Consider the following 22,083-nt stretch of genomic DNA (forward strand, 5'->3'; position numbering starts at 1 on the left):
GTATTATAGGAACACAAACAATATAGGCTTAAAAAACACACTAAAATGGTTATGAATCAATGCATTTATGAGCAAACTTCAAAAAATGACTAACCAAAGAGTTCTCTAGCAAGGTTATTGTTATCCAAAAACTCCTAACGGTTAAGAAAAAAGAAAGTTAGATGCTCATGACATGTCACATAGAGCATTTTTTGTGCAAAAATGTATGTTATTTTTGCATTTCTTTTAGTTTTCTTTTCTTATATAGATTTTTATGTGAAAAATGGAAACCGTTCATTGCCAACACTCATCTACCAATTATTTAATTTTTTTATGATAAATATCAAAATTTCTCATTTTTTACTCATTAAACATACCTATATTTTTAGTGGTGATAATGATAAGTATTTTTTGGCGCATATAATATATTGATTTGATAGAAAATGTAGACATAATAGCTCCTATACACACAAAAAGCAAAGAGAGCAAGAAAAAAATCTGAATAAGTCCAAAGCTAAAGTAATTTAAATCAAAGAGAGCAAGAGAAAAAACTTTATTATAAGATTGAATAAGTCCAAAGCTAAAGTAATTGATGCTCTAAAGCTACCTTTCCACTATTAAGAATGCTCACTGTTTTAGATAACATAAGTGTTGATAACAATAACTTTTTATATGCTCAAATATTTCTATTGATTCTACATGGTTTACATCTTATCAATGTTATAAAAATAAACATGTGAGAACATATACTTTTTTTGACCGGCATGTCAGATCATATACATATATCCATATTGTTTTGTCTTTACTTCTTGTGAAAGTATTAAACCACTTAAATCATTTCTGTGCGGTTAAAACTAATGAAGATACTATTACACTTAATTTGGTCAACTGCTGGTAAGAGTAAAGTTGAATGACCATAAGTCAACTTAATTTTGGATCCTATCTTCAATTATGGAATCAATGGAAAACTTCAATAGTATCCCAAATTTTGTTATGTACTCCTACTGGTGAAATATCAATGGAACAAAGAAATATGATGGCTATTATATTCCATTGACTAGAGTTTGAGTTTGCATCCAAATGTACCGACTTGATCTCAATGGTCTATATAAGGAGTGATTTCCTTTGCATTGGAACTCGAATATGTTAGTTCTCTCAAGTCATCATTCCCCTAGTGTCTCGAGAGAAACACTTGTTCTTCTTGCGACGACTTAAGTTGCTTGTCCGTTAGTTTGCGAGGTCATTGAGATTGAAGTTCGATGAGGTTATGGAGTAAATCGCGAGCTAGTCTCACCCAACCTAAAGCTCCAAATCTAATCAATGTTTCTGACACAACATGAGTAGAACATATGAAACTTCTTACATTCGATTTCAAGCATACACATTTACAACAAAAGTTATTTCTAGAGTCTCTAAGAGTTTCAGTTCTCGTCATCAGACATGAAAGTTGGTCTTCTTCTCAGAGACTCCAATACATCAGCCGATGGTCGACCACTCTGGCTACCTCCACGGCTCGACCTTAGCTTCGGAACGCTCATTGCGCTCAGTGGCGGCGTGGCGGCTCCACCGTTCACTTCTCTTAGCACCGATCTAGCCGCTTTGGCCGCTACCGCATCGGCAGCCGCAGAAGCCACTCTCGATTCAAGTCCCGAATCCCTAACATTCTCCTCGCTTGCTGCTGCTGCTGCTGGTGTTTGCTCTGGTTCACCGTTTCTATGACTTGTCCCGCAAGCAACTCCTTGGCTAGCCATGGACCTTGCCTTTGCAGCCTCGTGCTTCTGCATATCGTAAACGAGCTCTTTCTGAAGCTGTTTATCAGCTACGAGCATTTCTTCTATCTCGTTCTTGTAGTCTTTGAGAAGGACACGGAGGCAGTCCATTAGCGAACCTGTGAGAGGACTGTTTTTGCTCTCTAGTAACCTCTTGAGCTCAATGAAGATTGGAATCGTGTTCTGAATCAAGCCTTTTCTAACAGCTTGCGTTATGGCTCTTCCTTTCGCAGCAGCCGCGTTGGAATCTCCACCTTCTTCTTCCATCTCCACTGTCTCCGATGATGCTCCTCTGGAAACTGATAAACGGATCTCTTTGCACGCCAAGATCTGAAACGCATCCTACAACGCGATACAAAAGAGTAAGAACTCAACGGTTCCAACAAGAATACAACAGGGCTCAACAATTTCCACGTAGAATGGAAATTACCTGTAGAACTGACTGACCAGTGACATCTTCTATGTTCAGCATTCCATCGGAAGCAGCTGCGAGGACCTCTGCACATAACTTTGCAAATGTGGCCAGAAGATGTTCTGGAGCCATTTGTTTAAGCAGAGTAATGTAGATTTGCATTCTTTTAGACCTAGCCCTTTCATCATTTCCTCTGTAAAACAAATGTAACAAAGAGAATCACTAAAATATCACCCACACCAAAATGACAAGTTGTATATCAGCATACCTATATAACATTAACCAGGGGCTATGTATAAATATAACACGAGTACCTGATAGAGAAAGCTTGATCCTTTGTTCTTGACTGTTTAGAATCTGGATTACTATGGCCAGTGTGGGCATGGCAGTCGTTTAAGACATAAATAGCTTCCACGAAGCTGTTGTAAGCTAGAAGTGGCGCCTTCACTATAAGCAAAATGGGCATAATAACAATCAAAATCCTAGAGATCATGTCTCTCTCTGTAAGAGTTTATGATAACAGGGAATGAAAGAGTGCAGTGTATAGTTGTTCCCATGAGTTCATACCTTTAAGGATGTTTCCAAATAAAAAGTCGGCAAGTCTACGTATCTTTTCAGATTCATCAACAAGCGATAGAAGGAACCGAAGGAAGAGAACTCCTCTCCACTTCACGTAGTCTCTCTGAATCAAAATAACAAGCCTACGTATTCATCTTCAAGCTTAGATATCAAGAAAGGCAGGTACATAATCTGTAGAGAATATTAATACCTGTAATAACCTCGAAAGAAGTATGAAGGTCTGCCTTCTGACAACTTCACAAGGATCCCGAAGACGTTTAGTAATCTTCGGTATGTAACTATCAACGTAAACAATGTATCAGTCTTCGTCATATAACAGTTATGTGTTTTTAACATTTTGAGAAAAGACTGATGAAACGTTAATGTTCTGTGAATGATTTACCACTCAATCATGGCCGTATAGTGAACACAAAAGTCTGTCATCGCCACTACAAGATTGTTACGCAAGGCTGCACAATCACTCTTTTCAAGCTCCTGCAAGAGTAAGGCATCAACGAGTTCAAATAGGTTACAATAGACTGCATATATTAAGGAGACTGCTTTTAAATGAATTAATCCCAATGGATATAGCTTCCTGAAACTAAAATTTTCCTTTCCAGAAATAATTAAAAATAATAAATGGACAGAGGAATCAGCAAAGGCAAAACAACAGACCTGAGCAAAGAGAGGGATATATCTTTTAGCAAGCTTCCCGTCAGCCAAACAAAGCTTCGCCATGGTCAACCAAGACTGACTATAGAACGGAGGAGCTTTTTGCTTCATGCAAACATTAGCTTGTGGAAATTTTTTTTTCAGCTTTGAATCAGAGTTTCCTGAAGTGATGACAGTATGTAACAACGGAACAATTTTGGTCGTGTCAGCTGAAGGATATATAATGAGACAAGATCCAATGGTATATACTGCTGTGACAGCTTTTGATAACTTCTGGGATACAGAACCCAATCTCTTGCTTCTCCTACTTCCAAGTGTTGCTGGTGTAACAAAAGAATGATTATTACTGGAGACCCCCTCGATGTACTTCTCGGTGACCTTAGATGCCTTAGATAAAACTTGTTCTACCCACTTCTTGACAAGCACATCAGACTTCTCAGAGGTGCACGCCTTCCTTAGGCACAAAGTTTTTAATGCTTTAACATGTGCATCGACCTGTCATTGAATGGCATTGACTAAGATCATGAGACAGATTAACCATATATGAATTAACGCCTCAAACCAGTGAATAATAATCTGCTCGATTCAAGCGTTCAACAGTTGCACTAAAATATCTCTTTGAAGGAATACGTCCTTTAGTACAAAAATAGTAAGTTGCTATGCCTTCGAAACATGACCGCTCGATTTTCTATAGGAGATATTCGGTTAGCTATTAATCCAATGATTACCTCAGCAGAGTGCAGGTTAAACTTTTCGATTTTCTTCAGCAAATTGTCGGCCAGGTCTGCAGCAGGCTCTGGTGGCAGCTGTAGCGAAACATTGGAGATTGTTTGCAAAAGACAAACTCGATCGCCAGCCCATGTAGAGGAATTACACTCTACACCCTCTTCATCACCTTCTTCATCTGTTCGTTCAGAAATAGTCGCATTATCAGAAACACATATTCATCAATTGGTTTAGCTAGAGCAGAAGTTCAAATTAAAACCACACTATTAATAGCAACAAGTTAGTTGAGATGTCGAATGATGAATGAACTGGCAAACCTTGCAAGTCATTCTTGTCAAGCAACTGCCAATGATGGTGAAGAAATTCCCATTCCACAGACTTTGGAAGATAAACTGAAACCTCTGATAGAAGAAACCAAGCCCCGGCAGGAGCTGTCCATTTATTTATTGGCATTGAACGGCCTAACCAGAGTGATTCAGATTCCTTAATGATACTCTGCAGCGCAAGGGCAACTCTTGGTTTTAGTTGCTTCTTCTTGCCCAAACTTCCACATATTTTCTTAACCCAAGGAGAAACCTCGCTGTTGCAAAGCTCCTTTAATAGAACCAAAACTCCTTCTGGAAACAAGGCTTCAATGTCTCGGTCTGCATCTCTTGAACTAGAAGCACTGTCTCGAGAAAGTGCACTCCCCGCTCGTGATATTCTCTCCAGAGCTAGTTCATGAAAGACATTCTCGCATTCTTCTTGGATGCTAGTTTCATTGTCCATGATCATCCGAGGAACAGAATGTAACCATTCAGTGGTCACATTTTCATCTGTACATATTCTGAAGGCCTACAGTGAACAGAAAAGATATTGGTTTACATTATCAGAGAAAAAAACGAAGCTGAAGTAATATGATAACAAATCAGTAGCCTAACCTATATTTAGAGATAAGTTAGGCATAAACAGTTATCGGATTTTAGAACTAGCAATAGAAGTTGTTACGTATTCTTCCATACAATGACTGACCAAAACGGACATTCATTCATCTAGAACATTTTGAGCCAACAAATTTGGTCTCCCTAACTTTGAGCTAATAGAAGACAAAGCACCTGTACCACCGAGTTAAGGGAGAAGGACGAGGAAGACACTGAGTTATACAGAAGACATACCTCGGAAAGAGCTGAAATTGCAGCCTTTCTTATACTTATGAGCGGATCAGAACAAGAAGTACCCATTGTCTTTAGGATACTAGCATCAAAGCAACCACCTAAAAGGGATGTCAATTTTGTGACCAGAAGAAGAGCTGCTCTCCTTGTAGCCGCCTTCTCATCCACGCATCTCTTCTTCAAAAGGTCAGTTACAATACCATTTCCCTCCGAAATCTCACCACTAAACCCAAGGGCTTGTTTCAGGACCGACCTACTCCTTTCATCACCAGACAAGAACCCCACGACTTGAGCCAAGTTGGATAAAGCTCGAGCTCTAATCAATGTGTTCGAGTCCGAGCATCGCTGCACTAAGGCATTAAGACAACCCAATCCCCACGAATCTTGCACACCATTCTCTGAACTAACAACTCCTAAGGGGTTTCCTAATGAGCTCATCAACAAAGGTATAAGATCAACAGCTAATATCCTGAAATTAGATTTACCTTGACCCATCTTCATCACAAATTCAACAAACTCTGATTGGTCCTCAGCCTCCATTGCCTTTACTATCTCCATTATCGCCTCCACCGCAAATCCACGCGGCTCAGCCTTCTCAGGTGCCTTATGAACCAGAAACTTTGACAAATTAGAAACAACTTTCTTCAATTCAGAGTTATCTTTACCCAAACCCATAATTTTCCTCGACACAAAACCTAACGCGAAGCTTCTCGCCTGATGTTTCCCCATCAGAAGCAACGGCGTCAAAGACTTCGAAATCTCCGCCGCCGTGATTGCCGTGTCTCCGTGATCGGAGTTCAACACTCCACCCAGAATCCTCCCGCATATTTCCATCAATCGATCATAGTTCAAAACCCCTGAATGTTCCAGCGCCAATAGAGGAATCTCGCTCACTGTTTGTACCAAAGACTTCAAGCTATCGGGAAATCTATCCAAATGAACAAAACTCAGAACCGATCCCAGAAGCTCGAGCACTCTAAACAGCAATTTCGCATCGAATCCACCTTCTTCCATCTCGTCCCCATCTTCATGCCCTAAATTTCTCGCGTTATTCTTCGAACCGCGTCCTCTCTTCTTCTTGTTCCCTTGAGAGGAGGCCGCCGTTTCCGAATCATTCCGGTGGCGGCGTTTGAGGTAGCGGCGGATTGAGCCCAGTAGAGAGAGAAACGCAACCGGAGAGAAGAAAGTGAAAACGGGGCAGTTCGTCGAAAGAAGCAGACAGAGATATGCGTCGGAGGCTAAAATTGCCAGACGGCCAGATTCGACCGGTGAATCCATGGCGGCGGAGAAGCAGCGGAGAAACGATGAAGCCACCGAGGAGAGTCTGCCGTAGAAACGTTCGAGGATTTCATCGTCGTCTGTCTCCAGGAGAGACTTGAGATCCGTGACGAGTTCGTGGTAGGAAGATTCATCGTCTCCGCCTCCTCCTTCGATTCCTGCTATGATTCTAGCAAGCAAGAGCTCCTCATCCATGGCTACTCTAATGACTACTGAGAGGAGTTCGGATTCACAGAATTTTAGGGGAAAAGTTCAAAACTTTTTGGAATTCCCGCTAATCTATTCGTTTTTATCAAAATTCAGAGTGGGACGAATAAAAAGTTAGGGGCGAATTAAACATTTTGATAAAAAGCAGACCCCTTAATGGTAACTCGATGTAGAGTTTTTATTCCTGTGTTTCGACTCCAGCGTACACACCCTCATTACGCACACTTGATATAAATCGTAAATAGTAAAATGTGCCATTCTACTTGCATTTAGTTATAGTTTTGTAAATGACGTTGGTTTAACCAAATAATAATATATTCAAGTGGTTATCATGTTGGTCAAAACTCAAAAGTAAACCCATCAAACTTAACGATCATCATGATTCAGGCATCATAAAGCATGTCATATATCGTCATCTAGCATCATGGAATCAAATACATCAAGTTTCTCTCTTACACATTTCTGTTGATTAACTTTTCTGCTTCCTTTGCAGTTTGAGACTAATCACACTGACGAGTATCTCACATGTGTAAATGGTCTTTTCATAAAAGTTCACTTCACCTCGTACACAAACTCCATAGTTGGTAGTTGTCCGTTGAATGTCATAACCGTAGGTATAAAAAACATAGTCATGGGTGAAATACATAATTGCAGTAGTTATCTTAGATATAATAGGACCATGGAGCAACTCATGAAACCATACTGCGTATGTCATGTCATCATGATCGATCTGAGCTTTTAACCACAATGCATAATATTGGTCTTTCCGATTGTTAATTTCATCTTCTGAAACACCGTCAATGCATTCTCGGACTTGACTAACAAAAGTGCTGAAATTAAAAAACATTGTTATGGAATATATTTTTTTCTCAGCATCAATTCAATCAATATATATATAATCATGCATATATATAATTCTGTAGTACCTCTCGTAAGGTGCCAATTCGCCGCAGTTCAGAAGTATGTATGTATGTGCGCTGTGGTAGTCCTGTTCGTTTGACCAACAAGTTTCTTTTAGTTTCCCACTTAGACGTCCAATTGGTGAGAATATATCTGGCACACCTTCTACTGCGTAAATTTGTCCTACACCCCTATCGTCATAACGTCTTGGAGCCCGTTTGTGTGTACAAACCTTCGGAGCAAAATAGTAAGACGTGAAATGAGAAGTCTCTTCTGTCAAACTTCCCGCCACGATAGACCCTTCAACTTTTGCTAAGGTTTTAGCCTTACCCTTTAAATGCTTCATAAAGCGTTCAAACGGATACATCCACCTAAACTGAACAGGTCTTCCTAACTCTGCTTCGTGAGGGAGGTGTATAGGTAAATGTTCCATAACATCGAAGAAAGCAGGTGGAAATATTTTCTCTAAATTGCACAACAATATTAGAATATTTGTCGAAAGTTGTGCAACTACATCTGCTGATAATGTCATTATACTTAAATCACGAAAGAAAGCTCCAATGCCTCATAGTGCTTCATGGATATGTCCCGGTATGAGTTCAGCAAACGCAAAAGGAAGTAATCGTTGCATAAACAGATGACAATCATGACTTTTCATCCCTGAAAACTTTTGTCCTTTATCTACAGATTTAGCCAGATTAGATACATACCCATCACAAAATTTCACGGCTGATGATACCCAATTAAACAATGCCACTTTTTGTTCTGCATCCAACCGAAATACAGGAACTGGTGCTTTCCCATTACTCACAATATGCAACTCAATTCTATTACATATATCAGGCAAGTCCATCCGTGATTTAACGTTGTCTTTGGTTCTTCCTTGGACGTTCAAAACGGTATGCATGCTGTTATCGAAAAAATTCTTCTCAATGTGCATAACATCAAGATTATGTCTTAGCAAATGATCTTTCTAGTATAGCAGATCCCAAAATATACTTTTTTGTGCCAATTATGATGAACCCCATATCCTTCAGGCATATTCGCTGGAATGTGCCAATTTCCTCCTCGGGGGACCATTTCAAGTCCATCCCAATAATCTATTTGCGCTTCAAGATATACCCCAGTTAAGTACACTGGTGGAGGGAGACGAACCAATTTGTTCTTTATAAACAAACGCTTGTTTATTCTATATTGATGGTTTGGTGGTAAAAACCGACGGTGGTAATCAAACCAACAGGTTTTCCGACCATGTTTAAGTTGAAATGCATCAGTCCTATCAAGACAATAAGGACATGATAACCTTCCATGCGTTGTCCAACCTGATAGCATTCCGTATGTCGGGAAATCGCTTATTGTCCACATAAGCATCGCTCGCATCGTAAAATTTTTACCACTCGAACAGTCATATGTTCATACTCCGACATGCCACAACTGGTTTAACTCATGTATGAGTGGCTGCAAAAACACTTCAAGGGCCCGCTTCGGATGATTTGGACCAGGGACTAAGATACTTAGAAACAAAAACTTCCTTTGCATGCACATATCTGGAGGAAGGCTATATGGCGTAAGAATCACAGGCCATAATGAATATTGCCTACCAGACATACTAAATGGACTAAACCCGTCAATGCAAAGACCAAGATAAACATTTCGCTTAGATCTAGCAAAGTCTGGATGTGCGGTGTTAAAATGTTTCCAAGATTTCTCGTCAGAAGGGTGAGTCATTTTGCCATCTGTTTGTGAATGTTCTGAATGTCATCTCATCGACGCAGCTGTCCATTCAGATTGATATAGTCTTTTTAACCTATCAGTGATAGGAAGATACCACATTCGTTGGTACGGAATCTTCTTATGCCCAGCAATTTGCGGTCTATATCTTGGCTTTTGGCAGAAACAACATTCTTGAAGCTTCTCATCATCTCTCCAAAAAAGCATACAACTATCAACACAAACATCAATCATCTTAGAAGGCAATCCAAGACTAAAAACCAGCTTCTGAATTTCATAATACGTTTCAGCAGCCAAATTATCATCTGGCAAATACTCTTTAATAAGATATGCCCAATCGTTCATGCAAACTTCAGATAGATTGTGATCAATTTTTATTGTCATCATCCGAGCTGCTAATGATAATTTAGATAAACTTTCCCTACATCCCTCGTAAAGAGGCTGTTTTGCTGCGTTTAACATATCATAAAAGCGTTTCGCATCTGCATTGGGCTCCTCAACAATATCATCAGCATGTGTTTCATGAAATGCATCAGTAACCATATCATGTATTCTATCCTGATCTTCACCCTGAACTTGATTACTTTGATAATCATTTGATGCTTCAAAATCTCCATGTTCTTGATGATTACTACTACTCCGTACAGCCATCTGACCATTATTTTAACCATATCTCTCTCCATGCTGATACCAAATAAAGTATTGTGGCATGAACTCTCTATTCAATAAATGCTGCCAGACAGTGTCAATAGAAATATGTTTCCTATTTTTGCATTTCACGCAAGGACAATACATTTTGCCGCTTTCAATTACAGTTTGCATAAGGCCGACCTGGTACATGAATATTTCCAATCCGTTTTTGAAGTCTTCAGTCAACGACCCATCAACATATTTGGGCGTATACATCCACTTTCGTATATCGTATATAGACATTTCAAAAACAAATAATTGATTTTTTGTTTTTGAACTTTGATATAAATTTCAACTACTAAAAATTTTACTCAAACATTCAAAGACTCAAAAAATTGTGTCTTTATATGTTTTTTTTAGGTTGATAGAATGATGAGAGAAGAGAGGGTATATATAGATTTTTTGTTTGGTTACCAACATATTGCCATTGAATATTTACATCAAATTTATGTCGAAATATAAGTTACATCATATTTACATCGATATTATGTCAACTACAAGATCGAGGACAACTCATTGTATAATCGACGTAAATTTTACGACAATGTTACGACGAAATAAAATTCCTTCTTCATTCGTCGTAATATCGTCGTAATTTTACGACGAGAGTATTATTTTACGTCGAAATTACGACGAAATATGTAGACGTCGTAAAACTTACGTAATTTAGCCGTAAATTTACTATTTCGAAGAATCAACGTAAAAAATTCGTTGGAAATGCCCCTCTTTCTTGTAGTATGGTTACTATAACTCTTCCAATCTAACTTATATAATGGCTTCAATTTTAATACCAATAACCGAACTTTTTACATATGGTTTGCTTTGGTACGAGATAATACTGAGTTTTATCGACCGCGCTCTAATGCGACAAGATTGTCGGATTTCATGGTTTCTCTGACAAAAACCTTGCCAACGATCTTGAGTGCCAATGCAACGTCTAGAAATTTGATCAAATTAGTCCAATATCTATCTTTATCTATTTTTATGAAACTTTCTACATTTGGAGTTATTAACTACTCAAATCGACTATAGACTGAAGTAATTTTCTATATTTCTCTGAGTCAAATTCTGTCAAATGATATTGGTTTTTCTTTAAGACCAAGAAGCGTGATGCTCGGCACAAATGTTATGTGTAAATCGCTAGTACGAATGGATCGTTCTATATCTAAATCTTTATTTTAAGTTTTCACTGATCTTTCATGTCATTATGGTTGAAACCATTGTCCATCATCTTAATCATCGAACCTGTCATTTTTTGTAAATGGTAAATCGTAAATCACGTTCATCTAACCAAATGATTATACTCATTGTTTTGTTGGTCAGATTTAAATAATCGATTAATTTTAATTTGATTCAAATTTTTATGTTTAGGGAGATTGTAAACAAATAAGTAGATGTGCGTGTAGACGCCATATAATGTGTATACGAAACATGCAAATGTAAATTTGGTGTATGTAGTAATGTAGGCGCGCATTGAGTGATTATCATAAGATTTTCGGTTGATTTATTATTCATTAAACATTAATCGTTTGCTGCTGGTTAATGTCATATGATTTAGACTTATATAATTTTTATTTGGTGATGTAACTGGTCAACATAAATAGGTATACAAGAGTTTATATAAATGGGAGATAGGTGTGTGTGTACAAGAAAGAGATTAGAGTGTACAACCAATATTCGCTGGTACGTATTGTGTCTCAAGTAATAGTAAACGTAACGTGGTCGACTTTACGTTGTTTCAACTCTTTTGCTTCTTCTCTGTCTTCCCATTTATTTTGTCAATTTTCATCAACTTTCTCCTGACTTTTTTTTTATTTTTATTTTTATTTTGAAAAAAGTTGTAGTGATCTAAACCTCAGACCTAAGCTCTGATTTCAGCTAAAGAACACCAAAACGAAGAGAGAGAAAGAAAGATAAAGCAATGACACAGAATTTTGTTAATTTCCGGTGAGGATAGGATAGCTACTCTCTGGGGCTCAACAGCACGAGCAAGGAATAATCCACTAGAATATGATCGATACAAGAGATTCACACCGAGATCACGAAGAATAAGCCTCTTCGATCTCTCTCTTTTTACCTTATCCTCTAACATCTATATTCTCACTCTGTAACATACAAATCTTATCTCCTAATATATATATATATATATAAAAGACCCCGGTTCATCTTGATCAAACCAAATCTAATAACTCTTCTGGTTATCTCCAATCTTCTCTTAAACTCAATTAAGCTTAAGACCAAACCGATATTAGCTCAATTCAAATCAGTGTTGATATTACCTTCAATTAACAAGTTTGTATATTGTATTAACACAGTATATTCAAGGTTTTATGTGTTGGAGTAAGATAAACATTAACTATTTCATTATCTTTTGGTTAACGAAAAAGAAGGATCTATAAACAATGCTATTTTTTTTAGTAACATCTTAGAAAGTTTACCAAATAAAAGCTTTGGTTTATTTTTAATAAGTTTAGCATATTCATTACATGTTAGAGTTCGACTATGAGTCTATGATCAAACTGAAGTTATATATATGTTGGCGAAAAAACGAAATTTAAAGGGTGTTGTTGGCATGTAAATCTAGGGATAGCTATAGTAGGAGAGAAAATGTATTAAAGAAACTCCAGGGTCGTTTTTATGAAGCTGATAAAAACTAGGTACTAGCTTTGTCGGTATGAAAAAATTTGATAGACAAAGATGGAGCTTTGGCCACTCCTCCGAAACAGTGTATACTTCAAATTCGAATCCCTCTCATGAAAACGCTTTAGGCTTAAGTAACCCCACAAGTTTTGTTTGCCCACTTCACAAAATCTTATAGTTTAATATCAACAAAACTAGATCTATTCAACTCAGATTAAATTGATAATATATGCCAATAGATTATAAAAAAAACTCATTATTAGAGTATTACATCGCAATTTCACTTTATTGCTTTTTATAATAACTATAATTAGGTCCTCGAACACCCTAAAGCAACGCGACATTTCTGGTGTTCAATATGAAGTATAAACTATATGGTAACTGCGTTACTTTATGTGGGTAGATAGAAATCTTTAGCTTCCATCAATATTTTATTAGTATATTTTTATTATACAATATTTCCAATTCGAAACTAATAGATAAATAAGTTGTGGCAATCATGACTTATAAATAAGTAAATAACTCATTGAGTTGAATAGTTTCAATTTTGACTCCAACCAAAACAATAATCATGTATCAATTCTACAAAATGTGTTGTGTTCGCAGCATGCTGCATGCATTACTTCACTTTATAATAACCTTTTTTTTTTTGAAACACCACTTTGCAATAACCTGAACTATCAATCTTAAGCATGCGATGGACCTTATGGTAAAAAACTATTTAAAACCATATCATACTTGTTTAGTAGCTGGAAAAGTGTGTGACAAAATTAAAAGTGTAAGGACCATGATACGAGTCTTTTCATTGTAATTTTATTCATACTTAGATGTCATACATAGCAAGAAACTCGATTCTTCTAAATGTCTCATAGATTAGTTTAGATTTTGGCTTAAGAATCTTCCAATTTTCAATTTTTAGTTTTTCAATTTTCAATTTTCAATTTTCAATTTTCAATTTTCAATTTTCAATTTTCAATTTTCAATTTTCAATTTTCAATTTTCAATTTTCAATTTTCAATTTTCAATTTTCAATTTTCAATTTTCAATTTTCAATAAGAAGTATGGGTGACAAGAGATATGACAAAGGGATGAAGCTCTGGTTTGCAACTATAGAAATCTTTCTCTGTTTCTTTTTGAACTTAATCTCAGCATTGTAAAAAGCTAAACTCTTGATACATTCATTGTAACAATGGTTTTTTTTTTGGTTTGAAGAAATTTGACATTCAATTCAAAAAAATCATAATTTTAGTTTATTATAATTATTATATATTTTTATGTTGCAAAAGATGCTAGCTTAAATCCTTATTACATTAGTAAAGTCAAAAAGGCTTAAAACTATAACATTTTCTTAATTTAGAGAAATATTAAAAAATTGTAGATGAGGTAAAAACTTAATCTAAGACTGAATAAACTTATTGATTTACAATGACATAAATGATGAAAATGAATGCTCTTGGTTAGATGAGATCATAAAATATATAAAACCTTGGACTAATCAAAGATTTTGTGAAGTTCCGGGGCTCTCATTTGTTACTTCAAAATTGTAGATTTTTCAAATATTTAAATAATTATTATATATTTCTATGTTGCAAAAGATGCTAACTTAAATCCTTATTAAATTAGTAAAGTCAAAAGACTCAAAACTATAACATTTTCTTAATTTAGAGAAATATTAAAAAAATTGTAGATGAGTTAAAAACTTAATCTAAGACTGAATAAACTTATTGATTTATAATTACATAAATGATGAAAATGGACGCTCTTGGTTAGATGAGATCATACACTATATAAAACCTTGGGCTAATCAAAGATTTTGTGAAGTTCCGGGGGGCTCATTTGTTACTTCAAAATTGTAGATTTTTCGAATTTTTAAATAATTTGTTTTTTTTTTTGGTTAAATACATTTGTCAAATCTCTTTGTCTTTCTTTCTGCTTAGCAATAGCATCGCTTACGAGATAGGCGACGGAAAATTTAAACAGATTCGCCTCGCTCGCTGTCTTCTTCTGTCCTCCATAGCCAAAACTACGGGTCGCTTAGGGTTCTTCCTCCGACGGATCCGATTTTTTCCCGAGAAAATTCCCGATCATCGATTTCCACCGTCGTTTGTCTTCGTCTCCTTTTGGTAATCATTTTTTTATTGGTATTGTAGATTCATCGATCTTTGCTCCATTTCTCTGATGCAACTTTTCATGATGGAATCTATCGGTGGAATTTCAGATTCGAAGGAAGTGAAACAAGTTTCAGGTGTATTCGCCCGCTTTCATGTTCTTCATTGAATCCTAATTATTTCTTCATTGTGAGTTTCCTTTGATCACATCTTAAACTCTGTAATCGGAGCAATCATCTAATTGTTCATTTTCCTAATACGGAAACCTCTTGGGTGATGATTTTTACTCTGTTTTTTTTTTGGATGAAGAGTTGTTCTACAGATCTCCCAAGTTGGCTCCTCAACGAAGATCACAGCGCCTCATGGGCGGCCAGATGCAGCAGACTAATGCTGCGGCTGCGACGGCGCTGTACGATGGTGCGGCTCTGCAAAATGCAGGACCAATCAATGAGGCAGGCGATGCCGTCATGGCACGGTGGCTCCAGTCTGCTGGTTTGCAGCATCTGGCGTCTCCAGTTGCTTCCACAGGCATTGATCAGCGTCAACTCCCAAACCTTCTCATGCAGGTACTAACTTCTTCCTTTCAGACTCTTGCGTGAGCTTGCATGTTTTGTATGTGTCTGCTCCCTACATTTGGTAGTGTTTGCTTAAAGCCCAATTCTTAGTTTATTATGATTGTAGAGCATATATCTCAGACAGACAAGTTTTGGGTACATTTTTCTGCTACAGAAGTAGGACTGTCTAGAAGTCATGTACATTAAGATTTTCTCTTGCAAGTCATTGGGTTTTCTATACATGTGATCAGTTAATTGGTCATTTTTTTCTTTTTATTGGAGATTGGACAACTTTTTGGCTCTGGAAATTTGTGTGGCACCTTCTGGTGTTTGATGTTTTTATGATATCGGTGTTATTGCTTAGGGTTATGGAGCACAAACTGCTGAAGAGAAGCAAAGACTTTTCAAATTAATGAGAAATCTTAACTTTAATGGGGAATCGGCTTCTGAGCCGTATACACCCACTGGTCAAACATCAGCCGCTTTGCCCTCTTCGGATGGATTTTATTCACCCGAGTTCAGAGGTGACTTTGGAGCTGGGTTACTAGATCTTCATGCAATGGATGACACGGAGCTGCTATCCGAGGTATGTTTGCAAGGGAATTTAGATCAAAGAAGTTTCCTAATTTGCTCGTAATGTCCACAGATAGTAGGGTCAAGAATATCTTTGAGCGCCATCTTGGTTACAAATACTGTTTTGTCAGCATTCAGTTACAATCTTATATTTGACGCACACCTATTGTATTGGTCAGCTCCCCTATAATCATCTTTTGTACTACTTTTGATATTGAGACCTATATACCTTTGTTTGTCAAATAATCATTACTGTTGTGAAAATACCATATAGATTTTGCAATTTATTATGTGCAAGCAAGTCATTAGCGTAGAGAGAAGGTAGTGCGATTAAAAGGAGTTGAAAATGCCCCAATTTGGGTGTGGTTTGTTGAAAAAGTTTTCTTTTGGGTGGAGTGTTGCTTACATTTGCTGCTGCTTAATCACAATGATTTCATTGTAATAGCTATCAACTCATTGCTTGTGTAAACTAAAATTACATTCATCTTGCAGCATGTGATTTCTGAACCCTTTGAGCCATCACCTTTCATGCCTAGTGTCAATCAAGCATTTGAAGAAGACTTTAATGTGCCAGTTAATCGGCAACAGCGACAAGAGCAGGATGCTGAACCTTCAAGCCCATTTCCCAGGAGTGAAAAAGAAAGTAGTGGAAGAGAGAACAGTGTAGCCAAAATTAAAGTAGTGGTATGATATTTGTTTTGATCTGCTACCTGGTTTTCTATTCCTCTGTTGAAATTACAAGCAATGGTCATTATTGTTGAACTATACATTTTCATATATTTGTTTCAGGTAAGGAAGAGACCTCTAAATAAAAAGGAAACTGCTAGAAAGGAGGATGATATCGTGACCGTATCTGATAATTCTTTGACTGTTCATGAGACCAAGTTGAAGGTTCGTGTGTGTGCTTCATTAAAGATAACGATGACATCCATGATTCAGTTCAACGAGATTAAAGGTCATAGATCCTCTTCATTTTATATATCTTTCTCTGATATTGAATGAAACTTAATCTTTGTTGGTGCAGGTGGATTTGACTGCTTATGTGGAAAAGCATGAGTTTTGCTTTGATGCTGTTCTGGGTGAGCATGTTTCAAATGACGAGGTAATTTTATAGCCTTCAGAAACTGAAATCTACTGACAATCTTTGCGGGAGTGTTTTACTGTACTTCAAGATACGAGATAACATAGATTAGTTTTAAAAGAAAACAACCTTGTGATTTTCAAATTATAGTGCAACAACCCTTATTATCCACGTTTTTTCTTGTTTGAGTTTCGTTTTAGAGTATATGTATTCTCTATTTATGAAGTTGTTTGCTGAACCTTTGATCAGGTGTATCGGGTCACTATAGAGCCAATTATTCCCACCATTTTCCAGAGAACGAAAGCCACCTGTTTTGCATATGGTCAAACAGGTACGTAATGTACATTTTTTTCCTGGGAATTTCTATAAGGCCAATTTATTTATAATTGGTACTTTTTACTCACTAATATTATCTTCATGCTTTTGTGGCTCTGATAATGATTTTTTTTTTTTTTTTAATTAGGTAGCGGTAAGACATTTACAATGAAACCATTGCCTATACGAGCTGTTCAAGATCTTATGAGGATGTTAAATCAACCAGTATATCGTGATCAGAGGCTTAAGCTGTGGCTCAGTTATTTTGAGATATATGGTGGAAAGCTTTACGATCTTCTCTCCGAGAGAAAGTTAGTGTTTCTTTTTCTCTTTATATGTCTTTGAAAGGTTACATTTGGTGTTATGCGTTTATCTTTTTGCTTCCGAAAAAATGCCACTAGACAACACCTTGGTCAGGCACTTAAACTCTTTTTTATTTTTAAGTCTCCATACTTTCGTGACTGTTTTCTTGTATTAAAAAGGCATGTGTATAGTTGGCTGACTAATTCCGTTGTTGCTGAGTAGGAAACTATGTATGCGAGAAGATGGTAGACAACAAGTTTGCATTGTTGGCCTGCAAGAATATGAAGTCTCGGATGTTCAAATTGTAAAGGATTTTATCGACAAAGGGAATGCTTCAAGAAGCACAGGATCAACTGGCGCCAATGAGGAATCTTCTAGATCACATGCTATATTGCAGCTTGTTGTCAAGAAGCATGTGGAGGTAAAAGAAACTAGACGAAATAACAATGATAGTAATGAATCACGAGGGAAAGTTGTGGGGAAGATTTCTTTCATCGATCTTGCTGGCAGTGAAAGAGGTGCAGACACCACAGACAATGACCGCCAAACAAGGTAAGGTCATCTTTGTCCTCTGGTGGAAGAAGAGTTTTGAGTATTGACTTCCCCAGCCATGTAGACCTTATGTTTTAAAACCATGGATAAAGTAATTGTACCTTTTCTTCTGAACAACTACTCTTGATCTAAACTGTTCTTTTTGATGATGTAGGATTGAAGGTGCAGAAATAAATAAGAGTCTCTTAGCTCTCAAAGAATGTATCCGTGCGCTGGACAATGACCAGCTACATATTCCATTCCGTGGAAGCAAACTAACTGAAGTGCTCCGTGACTCATTTGTTGGAAACTCAAGAACGGTGATGATTTCATGCATCTCTCCAAACGAAGGATCATGTGAACATACCCTCAATACATTAAGATACGCCGACCGGTATGTTTAGACGACCAAAAATGGTTTCCAAATCTAAAGTAACCCTCGATTACATTCTTTTACTCATGTCTGTAATTTATTAAATCAAACAGGGTTAAAAGTCTATCTAAAAGTGGAAATAGCAAGAAGGATCAAACTTTCAACTCGTTGCCGCCAGCTAATAAGGATGTTTCTTTGGCTTCTTCTCAACTAGCTTCAAATGATGCAGAAGATATCTTTGAGCCGTCTTCACAGGAATATAATGTACAGGAGACAGGGAGGAGGTTAGAGAAAGACAACTACTCTACTTCGGGTATTGAATTCAAGCAGCCTACACATTACCCATCTTCATATCCGGTCAACTTTAGAGAGGAAAGTGAAATACCATCGATATCAATGGACAAAGGAAGATCAGATACGAGCAATACTTTTGGCGGCTCCACTAGTCAAAGGAATCACTCATCCTCTTCTTATTCTCAAGATACTTCAGATCAAGAAGAAAAAGTGAAGAAAGTATCACCGCCTCGTAGGAAAGTTTCCCGGGAGGATAAACCAGAAAGACCTCAATACTTGTCAAAAAGAGAGGTCATCAGTTCGTCTGATATCCATGACACGAAAAACTATAGACAGCATAATGTTAGCACAAGTCAGGACACAAGCGATGCTGCTTCAAGGCAATATGAAAAAACAACAGAGCCTTCTCTTGACGAAAATATCGATGCATTGCTTGAGGTAATAATAACCCATCTGCTTCTTGAATGAGGGAATGTAATGAATTTTTGCTCACGAACAACCGTTAGAAACCTGTACAGCGGTTTAACTTTGTATATTGGTTTTAAACTCTGGCAGGAGGAAGAGGCCTTAATTACAGCGCACAGAAAAGAAATCGAGGATACAATGGAGATTGTCCGTGAGGTACTAAAAAATTATTGACCCTGCTTGTTATATTGGCTGGCTTATGTTTTGTAGTTTGTTTTCAACATTTATTTTGGGTTTTGACCAGGAAATGAAATTACTAGCGGAGGTGGATCGGCCAGGGAGCATGATTGACAACTACGTTACACAACTGAGCTTTGTGTTGTCCCGTAAAGCAGCTGGTCTCGTTAGCCTCCAAGCCCGTCTTGCTCGGTTCCAACACCGTCTGAAAGAACAAGAGATACTTAGCCGGAAGCGAGTTCCGCGCTAGATAAGGGAATGAAGTGTTATTTTCGGTTTCAGTCAGGTGATCTTTTAATTCTAATACACACAAATCTTCCTTCCTCGTGTTTTTTGTGAATTGGGGAATGTGTTTGTTTTTTCCTGTTCTCTTGTGAGGGGTGGGTTTTGATTTTCTGTGTCCTTGTCAACATTTGTATTCGATGTTTCTACAACTCTGATAATGAAATGTGAATTGAAAGTTATACTGCCATAATAACAGTTATGTGGAACTCTAATTGAAGCAGCTCTAATTGAAAGTTGTATTCGTTGTACATTTGTATCATTTGTGTACAATGTATAGAGCAGATCGTTTCTATAATGAAAACCTTTGCTTTCAAAGACGTTATCTGTTATAAACTTATAATAGTTGATTGTGGAACTGGCTACGGTTAACAGAAGAACAAAAAAATTGAACCGGCTTAACTTCTAATTTTTGCTCTTAACTGCGGTCGTACCGGTTTGACTGAACAACTCGTGTAAAATACAGTCCCACGAAGATCAGGTTTTCATTACTATATATATCTTCGGTTACGAAAAATAAACACAGCCCAAGCAGCTTTAGTTAGCTCGTAGTCTCAGAATCTCTTTAGCCGTTCTTAGCCGGAAGTATGGCATGTGTTCCTGCACCAAAGTAACACAAGACGGAAACAGTTTTTGTATCAAATCGTAGAACATGCAAATGTTATTAACAGCGTTAAGTGATTTACTAATTCCATAACAAATTTTCCAGACAACCAGTTTACTCTTCATTTAACTACAATTCCTTGAAGAAGCATTTTAGGAGATCTGGATTCTAATTGCTTACCTGGTTGAAACATAGCCCCAGGCCTCTACTGAAAAAGTCGATGTACTTAAGCATAAACATTCCACAGTCATACCTGGCAATATATAAATTGCAAAAGAAAAAAGAAGAAGATAATAGTTAGCAGAGGATTAAAACAATGAGCTAAGAGCATAACCACATAGTGTTTTGATTGATTCCGGCCATTCAGATTGTGTTTCAAGAAAATGATCCCAGCAGAAAACTATGACTAGATATGCTTGTTGCTCCCATAATCATAATTCATATAGAATAATTTTCTCTCTACCAATCTCAAACGAAATTTATACTTTAACTAAGCCATATTCCACATTGGAATACAGCTAGCTGATTCTACAAGGAGTGATTTCAAACAAGATAGTTCCTTTCACATAATCATAAACATAGCAAGTTCAAGAATAGTTACGTACCCATTTTGTTGTTGGGGAAGGTCTTCAACAAATTCCATGTCCCACGAAGTAACATCAATGTTTTTTCCACTTTTTTCCTTAGCTTCGTCGGTCAAGTATTTTGCCTGAAGCACATATCAGTTGCTGCGTTAGCTACCATAGCCTCTGATCTCTTTTAATGACTCCAATACATCATAACGAGCTTAAATAAAGAGAATGAGAGTTGGAATAAAATTATACCAGAGCATTTAAGATCCTAGAATCAACTCCGTTTAGTGAATCGAGATACAGGAACTTGTGATCCCTGTTGTTAATAACTGCCAAAGTCCAATGCACACCCCTGTGAATGGGAACAAATATCTGCAGAGAGCAAAGACTGGTTCAAACATAAATATATTGGACTACATTTCTAAAACTAACCAAGAGAATCTAAAAATCCAGGTTCCTCAAAAAAAATTACCATGTCACAGTCAATAAGGGCATATCCTAACTTTCTCTGCGTAGTCCATCTCCTGACAGCATTATAATTATAACCGGAGTCGCTTACGAGCTGGAAAAAACGTTAGAGAGATCAAACATATGTCCACGAGGTATTTATCAACATATAAAAGGCCACAGCTTGTGTTGGGTGCTCATTGGATATAGAAGCCAGAGACAAAAGAGTACCACAGGGGAGAAACGTGGCAAAATAATTAATAATCTTAGCAAACAAATCTCTTGAACATAGTGCTTATCGTTTTTCTGGAAACAAGTAGCAGCTAAACTAACAAACTGACACGAGCAAAAAAATATCCACTGTTCTTGATAACCATGTGAGCACAGAAAAGAAAACAAACCTTTTTGTAGAAAAAGGTATTGAAGAAATGACACTTCAAGTACTTCTTGGGCTCTCTAGTTTCTCTTTCTTTGAGTAGTTCAAGGTAGACATTGATAACCTACAATACAGAAGAAGAACACATCAAACGAAAAATTTATTATTTAAGAGCTCTTAATCGAGCAGAATCTTATGAAGAACCAGTAGTACCTCGTCATTTAGCCATGAAGATGGTGTAAGGCATTGTAGAACTTCTCCAGTAATATCAATGTTCGAGCTTTCATGAGTAGCCATGACCTTCCTTCTGAAAAG

General features: G+C 37.1%; 3 protein-coding genes across 5 annotated transcripts in view; 1 reads left to right on the forward strand and 2 right to left on the reverse strand.

The window, feature by feature from the left end:
- Window positions 1-1,323: 1,323 nt before the first annotated feature.
- On the reverse strand, window positions 1,324-6,740 carry LOC18028208 (condensin-2 complex subunit D3). Its single transcript, XM_006414366.2, has 10 exons — window positions 5,271-6,740; window positions 4,434-4,950; window positions 4,119-4,294; window positions 3,394-3,885; window positions 3,122-3,213; window positions 2,930-3,017; window positions 2,728-2,842; window positions 2,475-2,607; window positions 2,179-2,353; window positions 1,324-2,090 (listed from the first exon to the last, which is right to left on the reverse strand). The coding sequence occupies exons 1-10, from the start codon at window positions 6,738-6,740 to the stop codon at window positions 1,401-1,403; spliced, it is 3,948 nt and encodes a 1,315-aa protein (XP_006414429.1). The 3' UTR covers window positions 1,324-1,400.
- Window positions 6,741-14,660: 7,920 nt separating this feature from the next.
- Window positions 14,661-20,061, forward strand: LOC18028209 (kinesin-like protein KIN-13A). 2 transcript variants are annotated; one of them, XM_006414368.2, is made up of 14 exons: window positions 14,661-14,836; window positions 14,932-15,010; window positions 15,131-15,387; window positions 15,740-15,961; window positions 16,441-16,632; window positions 16,738-16,839; window positions 16,973-17,050; window positions 17,279-17,360; window positions 17,493-17,655; window positions 17,870-18,199; window positions 18,354-18,572; window positions 18,665-19,283; window positions 19,401-19,466; window positions 19,555-20,061. In XM_006414368.2, exons 3-14 carry the CDS (start codon window positions 15,184-15,186, stop codon window positions 19,735-19,737), a joined length of 2,460 nt encoding a protein of 819 aa, XP_006414431.1. In that variant the 5' UTR covers window positions 14,661-14,836; window positions 14,932-15,010; window positions 15,131-15,183; the 3' UTR covers window positions 19,738-20,061. The 2 variants fall into 2 exon arrangements, with proteins under 2 accessions (XP_006414431.1, XP_024004513.1); XM_024148745.1 differs by lacking the exons at window positions 14,661-14,836; window positions 14,932-15,010; window positions 15,131-15,387; window positions 15,740-15,961; window positions 16,441-16,632 and having other exon boundaries at window positions 16,738-16,903.
- The window catches only part of LOC18028211 (ubiquitin-like-specific protease ESD4), a 3,368-nt gene continuing 1,306 nt past the window's right edge, over window positions 20,022-22,083 (reverse strand). Inside the window, exons 3-9 of one of the 2 annotated variants that reach the window (XM_006414367.2) lie at window positions 21,982-22,082; window positions 21,794-21,892; window positions 21,418-21,507; window positions 21,198-21,317; window positions 20,979-21,082; window positions 20,554-20,626; window positions 20,022-20,369 (exon numbers count right to left, since the gene is read on the reverse strand). In XM_006414367.2, the coding sequence (XP_006414430.2) occupies window positions 20,307-20,369; window positions 20,554-20,626; window positions 20,979-21,082; window positions 21,198-21,317; window positions 21,418-21,507; window positions 21,794-21,892; window positions 21,982-22,082 (650 nt within the window). In that variant the 3' untranslated portion in view covers window positions 20,022-20,306. Of the gene's footprint in view, window positions 20,370-20,553; window positions 20,627-20,978; window positions 21,083-21,191; window positions 21,318-21,417; window positions 21,508-21,793; window positions 21,893-21,981; window position 22,083 lie in introns of those variants that run through there. The other variant, XM_024148746.1, reaches the window with a different exon arrangement.

Source organism: Eutrema salsugineum, unplaced genomic scaffold, assembly GCF_000478725.1.
Source record: "Eutrema salsugineum unplaced genomic scaffold, Eutsalg1_0 scaffold_1, whole genome shotgun sequence".
NCBI lineage: Eukaryota > Viridiplantae > Streptophyta > Magnoliopsida > Brassicales > Brassicaceae > Eutrema > Eutrema salsugineum.